The sequence below is a fragment of the Balaenoptera acutorostrata genome, chromosome 1 (assembly GCF_949987535.1).
Source record: "Balaenoptera acutorostrata chromosome 1, mBalAcu1.1, whole genome shotgun sequence".
NCBI classification, from domain to species: domain Eukaryota; kingdom Metazoa; phylum Chordata; class Mammalia; order Artiodactyla; family Balaenopteridae; genus Balaenoptera; species Balaenoptera acutorostrata.
The window spans coordinates 45601537-45611852 of NC_080064.1; the positions used below are offsets into that span (position 1 = coordinate 45601537).

Below are 10316 nucleotides of genomic sequence, written 5' to 3' on the forward strand. Positions count from 1 at the left end.
GATAAGGGCCAGATCCTGTGAGCACTATCTCTTTGCAGTAGGTGTATTTTCATCAGATTGTTCTCAGGGATGCAACAGGCATGTGAAAATTTTAGTTAAACCAGGAGAATCCTAATCCCTCACACTCTCACACTTACACTCTTGTGGAACATCATTTATTTACATATCCCTCCCTCCCTACCGGACTGGGTCCTAGTGGGAAGGGGCTGGTTCTAACAGTTTTGCTCCAAAGCTCAGTACTCAGCATGCCCTCGAGTGGGAATGAAGCGAATAATAGCATAGTCAAGAATAGCAGCAACAGGCTGGGGAAAGCCTTGATGGCACCGGAAAAATCTCAACCCATCTTTCTCTCTCCTGCCAGAGGAAGAGGCAGCTCCTACCAAACTAGTAGAATTTTTAAAACCTATCCCACTCAAACCAGTCAAAACTGTTTTATTTATGCACATCAAGGCTTGTTCTGAAAAGGATCTGAGACAGTAACTGACATATTCTATACTTAGTTGTACATTCTCAAGCTTATGAGGTTCTTAGGTTCAAAAAGAAGCTGGCAGCTGCACAGAGGTACTTTGCATGAATGTCATCATCATCCTCCCCCAGCCCTGCTAGGTCACAGCAACTGCCACTACCTAGCAGGGAGGGAAAGAGTGGAACAAAGAGGTATTCTGAGAGTGGCAGCAGGAAGGGCAACTGCAGCTCTCAAACAGACACTGAAGTCTCATGAAGACAAAGATCTCCTCTCCAAATGGCATTTTGAGGATCTCAGTCCTAAGTTTTGCTGATCAAATCTTGAATTAATCAGTTGATGCCAGTTATATATACAAACACCAAGGCAATTTTAACTCTGCCAAATTCTGACATAAAGTAATGCTCAAATCATAGCTTACCTGTATGATGGGAAATGGAAGATAGTTCATGTTGTTAATAAAATACAGGAGGCTATAGCTATAGCCCATAAATGCTCCAGCCAGCAGAAAAAAAAGGTGATACTCATTTAAGCAGGTTTGTGCAGCAGGGCCATCTAAGCTGAAGGGGAAAAGTTAGGTTATTAATTCAACAGTCAGGGACACATATTACTATTTTAGGCTCATTATTTACTGAAGGCAAAGCTTTGACTTAATTACTTAAGAAATGCCCCAAATTCTAACAAAGGGGTTAAGTGTGGGCAAAAGATTAACAAAACCCTTTTCCCTGATGCATGAGAACTTGATCTTTAGTTAATGCTCTAGCTCTGCTCCTCCAGAAATCTGGTAAGGGTAAGAGAGTCCCCTGTGACAGTAAGCAATGGTGCTTATGAGTTGGTAAATTGCATCTGGACTGAAGAATTCTAAATAAAGGCTATAACCTGATAGAGATGCTGTAACTTTGGGCTACTCTCTGTGTTGCTCTTATAACTAGGCAATCCCTCACGGGCACCCTTTTCACTGAAGAAAATTTATTGCATTAGGAAAAAAACTTGCCTCATATAATGTAACTGGGGGATAAAAGGACATCAAGTATTCAGTAGCAGTCATGAATACTGTCTTAAAGTCACTGGATAACAGAGAACTTAAGATTACTTTTTTGACTTTTAAAGTCAGAATATAAACTTGAAATTTACATCAATGCCATCTGTTCAAGAACTGTGTAAGTTTCAAAATTATAAAAGTACTCTACTGAAGAAGGTATTTTTAATTATTAAAAATTTTTTTCTTCATTCTTCTCATACTGTCCTTCCTTCAAGCCCCAACCGAAATACCACCTCCTCCAAGAAGCCATGTGTGGATCCCTCCCTGCCTTCTGAACCCCCAGAGGTTTTATCTGCACATTTCACTTTCTTCCTACTAAATCCTATTTCTCATACATTCCTATTGCTCTCCTATTATATCCATTTGTGTCCAGGTCTTAAATCCCCTACTGTTCTCAACCCTCAAGGAGCTTACAGTCCATGTGTGAATCATGCTAACAAATCCAACAGCATTTAGCATAGCACCTTGTACAAAATAAATGGTTTAAAAAAACTGCTGAATTCAACAAACATAAAACATCAAAAACATTCGATGTATGTAAAAAAGCACTTTTTACTGAAGTCCGGAAAGTAAAGAACATCCATAAACTATTAATGTATATAGGTCACTTTGGGCTTAGTAACTAAACAAGCACCCTTAGAAAAAATATATGTAATATTACCTCTCAGTAGCAGTGCAAGGAACCACAAGAAAACTGTATTGACCCTTGGTTATCACCGCAGCACACCAAGCCATCATCATTCCCATTGCAGCATGAATAAAGGAGTGCATGAGCTGCTGAGGATGAATGATCTTCCCTATCAGTGCCAGTCTCGAGCAGGGAATGGAAGGCACAACTGCAAACAAAACACGTGACTGTGGCTTTATAATCTGCAGCATATGAAATTAGAGGACTTAAACTATTCCCTCATCTTTGCACAAATACGCCAAAGGGCAGGAAGAAACCCAGAGTCAATGTAAAATATAGTACAGAAAAATACCAAGTTAAAAATTCTTAGTTAAAATAATTTGAAAAAAGACTGAATACAAACAGATGCACAAAGAAAAAGAAAAACCAAAGGATCTAGAGAGGTGAAACCTAAGTATACTATGATTAACATTTTTCAATTCTTTTTAATTAAGATTTCCTGATAGCTCAAATAGTGCCTACCCTGGCACTCCCCTCACTGCCATAAAGGAATAAACAATAATAATTTTTAGATAGTGCTTGCCCTCCAGCAAGTTATCCTTATTTCAGCATTTTAAATTGTCAATATATAGTCCATCTGTGAAAAATAAACCACAAACCAGGTAACTAATGATAACACTGAATACTAAAATAAATGCTTGCATGGGAATTTCTAATACTGCTCTGATAATCCTAAAAGGTTTTCAGAAGTGAGCTGGGGGAAGCAAGTGTGGGTGGGAGGTGAGGGGTGCTGACTTTTGAAAACAGTTGGCACAGGGTTCCCTGGCCTATCTTTGTACACATTCTTCTTTTGATACACACCAAGAGATTGTGGGGAGGTGCAAAATTAAGTATAAAGGGAGAGGGCTTAGGTGCTTTACAATTTGGGGAAGAGGCTGCTATTACCTTCCCCTCCCCACCAGAAATGCCCACAAGGCCTACTGACTGTGTAACTGACTTATATTCTGACTCATACTCTGAACATACCAAACCTTCTCATGTCATTAAGCCTTTTTATATGATACACCTTTTCCCTAAAACATCATTTTTCTTCCGTGTCTACTTAACACAGCTCATTCTTTAAGGTTTGGTTCAAGCATCACCTCCTCCAGGAAGCTCCCCATGCTGGGTAAATGGTGCTTCTATATACGTCCATACTATCCATGTATTACTGTCTTTCTCAGCATTAATTGTGATCCCCTGGGGAAAACTGGGACCATACATCTCTTATCCCCACACAATGCATGGCATAAAGTAATACATAAGGAATGTTGAAGGAATGAGCCAAAGTGACTAGTCAGGCTTTAAGAATGACTAGACGAGGACTTCCCTGGTGATCCTGTGGTTAAGACTCCTCGCTTCCAATGCTGGGGGCACGGGTTCAATCTCTGGTCGGGGAACTAAGATCCTGCATGCCACGTGGCGAGGCCAAAAAAAAAAAAGAATGACTAGCTGGAGACCCCTTGTCTGGCATCTAAATCTAGATGACCCAGGTACATGGGACAGTGTGAAAGCACACATGCTGTAAACCAAGGGGTTCTGTAGACGGCTTGAATAGAAAAAGAGATCCATCAGCCAGTAGTGAGGGATTAGAAAAGCAAAGGAAAAGGGTGTACTATAAAATCCAGACAACAATGTGACATTTTATACCATATCTAACAAGGAAGTACTAAAGAGCTAAAAAGAAGAATGATGTTATAGTGAAAAAAAGAAGTATCAGAAAAAGCTTCTCATTTTACCTCAAGACAGATTTAAGGAATCTGAAACGGCAGGAAGAGCAAGGAGAGAAACTGAGAAAAAGTAAAAAGCACTGAAATCTAACAGGTGATTCTCCCAAGGCAAAACATATGATATTTTAAATTTTGTTGGAAAACCATAGAATTATAGACTTCAATATTTGAAAAGGACCTTAGAAATCGTCTGGTCTTGATCTCTTACTCTATAAAGGAGTTATTTTTATAATATATCTGCTGAATCACAACTTTAACACCAGCTGTGAATTATTAAAAGGTCTAAATTTTTGTATGTCATAAAGTACACATTAAAAAAAAGTACCATTTTAACCTTTTTTTTTTTTGCCACGCTGCGTGGCACATGGGATCTTAGTTCCTTGACCAGGAATTGAACCCACGCCCCCTGCATTGGAAGCTCGGCCACCAGGGAAGTCCCTTAACCATTTTTAAGTGTATAGTTTTCTGGCATAAGTACACTCACATTGTTGTGCAACAATCACCACCATCCATCTCCAGACTTTTCCATCCTCCCCTGTACCCATTAACTCTATACCCATTAAACAACTGCCCATTCCCTCCTCCCTCCAGCCCCTGGCAACCGCCATTCTACTTCGTGTCTGTACGAATTTGACTACTCTAGATACCTCATATATATAAGTGGAATCATCCAATATTTGTCCTAAGAGTTCTAATTATTTTTTTAAAAACAGAGGATGTATTGGTCAAATAAATTTTATGGTAAGACATTCAAAGCATATATAATAATTCTGTATATATTTTTTAAACTCTGACATAAAACACAGCCTCTGATGTACACATCCACATACAAAATGCACTGAGTCTGCCCTTAGTAAAATAAATTCAGATATTTTAAAGATGGTTAATATTTGAAAACTCACCTGTATAGAACTCCACATTGAAAATACTTATTATTACTATTACCACTGACAGCAGCAGAAGGTAAAAGATTATATAGGAACTATACAGATCACTGAAAGAATCTAAAACACAAGAGAGATGAATTAGTAAGTTCATTCAGTCATATAGTCATGTTTAGTATACTGCAATAGAAAAGGGGTTCGAACCACAACTATAATTTTAATTTTAAAAGTTATCTTTTATTTAAAAATTTACTCATACACTGCTGATGGGTCCTATAGGACATCAACTCAAGAACTACATACAGCGCAAGTTATTTGGACCAAGTTCCAGGTCCTTTAACATTATACTAGAATTTCTTTTAGATGACCCAGATGTTAACATCAGACAAAATAATACCATATGCAAACATTTTATCACGTGAAACAGAGAAGTACCACATTTAGTAATATACCAACAAAGTTTCTTTTTAAAATGTAAATAATATTTTTCAGATCTCTTCTTAATAAATGCAATTAGTCCCTACAGCTAGAAAAAAGTAACATTTCTAGAAATAGCATAATCCATAAATCATCCAAATGAGCCGAATTAAAAAAAAAAATCATGATGTCCCTGTGAAATACTAATACATTCACATTTTAGAGTAGTTCAACAATCAATATTCCATTTAAAAAATGCGGTAAAGTTTAAAATACGTATATATTATGCCTAAAAACATGAACAAGAGATATAAAAATAAGGACATATGTTTGTTAAATAGACTAAGACTTAATAATGAAACCAATTATTTTTAAAATTTTAATTTAGTGACCAAAATTATTGAAAAATATTTATTCAGTATCCACAATTAAACTCCTCAAACATTATACTGAGATAAAAGAGTGAAAGAACTGATTCATGTGACTGGAAATAAGGAAGGAAGGACTACAGTTTCTCTGTAAAGACTTTGTGAAGCAAAAGTTTAAGAATACAAGTAATATTTGATGAGAAAAATGGCATAAATCAAATCCAATCTGAAGAGAAAGTGATACTAGGATACCCTTGGGCCATGAAATGGCAGAAAGTGTTTATCTCAAGTGCCAGTACTGAACAATCGGTAATGGCTCTAGATTACAATATTGAAATATTCTGAGATTGCAACTAGACAGCCCAGCTCATGAGTGATGCAGACGCAGCAAGGTGGTTACAGAAATACTTGCCATCCTTGTGCTGGCTAATGGCTTAATTTCATTTGACCCGTGAGACTCACCCAAGAAGTGATTGATATGTTTCAACAAAAAACTTTAAATGACTTTAACTCTTTAGCAGCAATATCTCTCTAAAGGTCACAAGGTAAAGCTTTTAACTCTTTGAAAATTGGCATTTCTTCAGAAAAATTAAATTAACAACATACTTCCCACTTTCCAAAGCAAAAGAAATTTATTGTTACTGTTTCTGAGAGGGAGGGAAAAAAAGAATTTCAAGAGTATTTGTGCTTCTAGGCCTTAGGCAAGACTTTAAAGACTTCAAAACCTACTCTGGGAATATTTCTCTCTTTTTATTTTTTTAATTCTAGTGTGGCAGAGTGGAAAAACATAGGTTTGAAGTCAGAGACCAATATTCAAATCCTAGTTCAGTTATTCACTAGCTGTGTCTCTGCACAGACTTATAACCTGAGTCTCAGTTCCCTCATTTAAGTAGGGATACTACGTCATTATTATACAAGGTTGTAGGAAGGATAAGAAGTATTATACTTAAGGTACTTAGCATGGTGCCTGACACATAGTAGGCAGCAATAATTGGTAGCTATTATTAACATAAAATAGTTATAGTTTAATGAATTTATTAATTTTATCTCCAAGGATCTGGAGAAACATTAGCCTGCTCCAATCTTTTCCTCCTCATCAATCTTTCAGTTTAACTCTATGTTCCTTAGTCTTTCCTCCTTGTCTCTCTTCTCATCTTTCTTATCAGCCACAAGATAGAAATTTTTTTTTAATATATCTCATGTATCAGATTCCAGGGTATCATTCTTTTTTTTTAAATTTATTTATTTAATTTATTTTTGGCTGCACTGGGTCTTCACTGCTGCCCACGGGCTTTCTCTAGTTGCGGTGCGCAGGGGCTACTCTTTTGTAGCGGTGTGCGGGCTTCTCATTGCGGTGGCTTCTCTTTGTTGCAGAGCACGGGCTCTAGGCACGTGGCTCAGTAGTTGTGGCACACAGGTAGTTGCCCCGTGGCATGTGGGATCTTCCTGCACCAGGGATCGAACCCGTGTCCCCTGCTCTGGCAGGCGGATTCTTAACCACTGCACCACCAGAGAGTCCCAAAGTACTCTTAATTTTAGACAGACTTTTTAAAAAGGTATGTCATATTTTCTACCTACAATTTTTAAATATATAAAAGGAATAGTTCACTTCCTTAAAAAGACAACCTCAATAAAGCTGCCAAATAGAAGAGACAAATAAACAAAATTAGGTTTCTATTTATGTGGTCTTCTAATGATCTTTCTGTTCATGTGATAATACTACACAGTCTCTGATGTGTCTACTAATCTTAGTATATAGTGAAAAGGCCTATGTTAGGAAGGGAATGCCTTAAGAATACCTCAAAGTGAATGTTTTGTCATTGTCAATACAGCAATTAAAATAAATTATTTAAAACATAATGCGATTTTTATGTTGAGAAGTGGGTCCTGTAAATTTGTTTTCCCCAAACTGAGTATCACTTACCAGACAGCCACTGTATAGGATGAAATAAATCAATGCTGCTGAAGATGACAAATACTGTGGTACAGATGGGCAGAAGCAGCACCGACCAGACAATACTTGTAACTATCCTCCAGCCCAAAACCTATAATTAAACAAACAAAAATCCCTCAATCATGAAGTCAGTTAAACTATTTCAGTTATTTCAGTTATGCAAATCCTATCTTTTCATACAGGATGTTAATCACTAATATTTACACCCAGATCACAGTCCATGCAGCTACAGATAAACGCTAACGGTTACTACTATTAGTAACACTACACACCACTCCAGAAACTTGTAGTATCAGTGAACTGATGCTTGTTTTAGTCCAGAGTCAGATGTCACATTAAATATCACACTTTGGGGGGGTGAGGGAGGTCTCAATTAGTTTACAACTGTACTTTACAGCAACTTATACTTGTCTCTCTAGGTTTGATAGATGTATCAATATCTGAAAGTGTATTCATTTTCCAGGAACCAACTGTATATTGTAATTGTGTTTATTAGATATGAGCTCCTTACTGGGCAACTACTGCATTGTATTCATGTCTGACTCACCAGTGCCTACCATATGAGGCACAAGATTTACTGCTGAATACTTGAATACAAGAAGAGATACTGAGGCATTTTAAGCACGCAAGTGACGATCAGATTTATATTTTGGAAGGTAAAACACCCTTGTGTCTGTAAGGTGGCTATAATGAAGATGGATCAGAGGGGACAAGACACAGACAGGAGACAAACAGGAGGCAGTCCACCCCAATTGCCTAAGCCAAAGATTACAGTCAGTGTCTGAAGGAAGGCAGTGGTAAAGAGAAAGTTTAAAAAAAAAACAAAAAACTGCAGCCACGTTTCTGACATACAATCTACAGGACATCGATGACTGATAATACAGGTGGTAAAGAACAGGTAAGACTTAGTAACCCGGGATACAAAGTAGATGGCAGTGCCGCTGGGGTAGAAGCACTGTCCTAAAAGGGATCTTACTCCTATATCTCTGTGCCCTCCACAGAATGGAGGCAGAACTGTTGATTGGACTTCAACAAGGAAGTACCTCCTCTTCTCGAGCCCACAGTGCACACATTCCTCTAATTTGACAAAACACCTGTCCTGCTCACCTAGTCCCCAAGACCAGCCTCTGCTAAGGTCATACCACATTCTTTCCGATTCCGGATATTCCTTCCCGCTTCTTATCCCAAGTAATCAACAAGTTATTAATTGTGCACCTAGCAGAGTTGCATACAACTCTTCCCCATTCTCTGCCAACTCCCATGCAGGACATCCCTCCCACTATGACCAGCTTCCACTCAGGACCCCTCTCTCACGCCGTAAAGAGTTTGCACTCAGGACGCCCCGCACACACACAACTTGTAACCAACTTTCCCTAGTACGCCCGTCCCCTCTGTAACCAGCTTCCACTCAGGACGCCCCCCACAACCCTGAAATAAGTCACTTGGGTCGCCCCCTCCCCACGCGCTCCCCACACTACACTCGAGCCGGCCCCGCCCCCGTCCAGCGCGCACGCGCGACCAGAGCCCGCACGCCCAGCCCGACCCCCGCAGCTGCCGAGCGCCTGCCACAGTGCGCGCAGCACTCACGCGCCACAGGATGTCCCGCGGCCCGCCGGCGCACGGCCGACTCGCAGCAGTGACCATGGTGATGGCGGCCCCTACTCTGAAAAGTGCAGGATACAGTGAGCCCACACGCCACCGCAGTTCAAAGGGAGGAAGGCCCCCCGAGGGCCCCATTGGGGCTGTCTCAGACGCTGCCTGGGCGAAGCCCGGCCCAGGCCCCAACCCATCCCTTCGAGGTTCCGTCTGGACGGGCCCAACGGGCCAGAACCGCCCCGCAGACACGTCCCCCAAAGGGGGCTGGGACTCCAGGGCCCGCCCTCTGGAGTCCAAAACGTCTCTCCGAAGCAGGGTCCGGCGGGGCGCCAGAAACTGGGGGCGGCTCTGCATGCTGGGAACTGTAGTCTCTACGGCCCTCTGAGTAAGGAAGAGCGTTGCATTCTGGGACTGGGAGTTCCAAAGTACAGCATGCTGGGAGTCGAAGTCTTCCCATTGGTCCCTTGTGCCATGCTGGGAATCGTAGTCTTATATAAAGCAGCTTCTAGTCACAGTGCTGATTATCAGAATTCTGTAATTAGAAAGACCTGGCAAAATGATTTGCCTTCATTTCTTCCGATCTTACTTTATCGACCTCCTGAAAGTGAAATCAAAGGATGCTGTGGCCCTCTCCACAAAGGTACTAATTTTACTGAAATGAAAATCTCTCTTTCCCTAGAGGTGCATTTGGTTTCCTAAGATCTGGTTTCTAGCTCCAGCTCTGCCACTTGCTAAGTGGAATATCTTTACCCTCCCTGAGTCTCCGTTTCTTCATCTATAAAATAAGGATAAAAATAAAGATGGCATCGGATGATGTTGTGAAGATGTACTAAAATGCTATACAAATATTGTCCTTAATTTCCTGCCAGTGAGGAAAAAGGCTTTTCACCAGCCTAAGTCCCACTTAATGAATCCTTCTCTGATTGCATTAGGCCTCAGTGAGATCCCCAGAGGCATATTGCTAACACATTTTAACACCCAGTTACATACCACAGACAATATTCAGTACTCTAGAAAGACAGATTCAGTGATTTACTGACTGAAGAAACTCATAGTCTGGTGAGAGTAATTGAGATCACACATACTGCTCTGCAATGTTTGCTAAAAGTGGTTTCTTGAGTTGTTTTAAGGTTGTATATCATATTCACTTCCAAAAACATGATTATATCAATCAAGTCTGACGTATTGCAGGACA

At 40.0% G+C, this 10316-nt stretch overlaps 1 protein-coding gene across 1 annotated transcript in view; it reads right to left on the bottom strand.

Moving 5' to 3' along the window:
• The window catches only part of NDC1 (NDC1 transmembrane nucleoporin), a 47540-nt gene extending 38088 nt beyond the window's left edge, over positions 1–9452 (bottom strand). Inside the window, exons 1-5 of the mRNA XM_007164430.2 lie at positions 9113–9452; positions 7496–7616; positions 4805–4906; positions 2167–2341; positions 885–1023 (exon numbers count right to left, since the gene is read on the bottom strand). Of these exons, the coding sequence (XP_007164492.1) occupies positions 885–1023; positions 2167–2341; positions 4805–4906; positions 7496–7616; positions 9113–9262 (687 nt within the window). The 5' untranslated portion in view covers positions 9263–9452. The remainder of the gene's footprint in view (positions 1–884; positions 1024–2166; positions 2342–4804; positions 4907–7495; positions 7617–9112) is intronic.
• Positions 9453–10316: the final 864 nt, after the last annotated feature.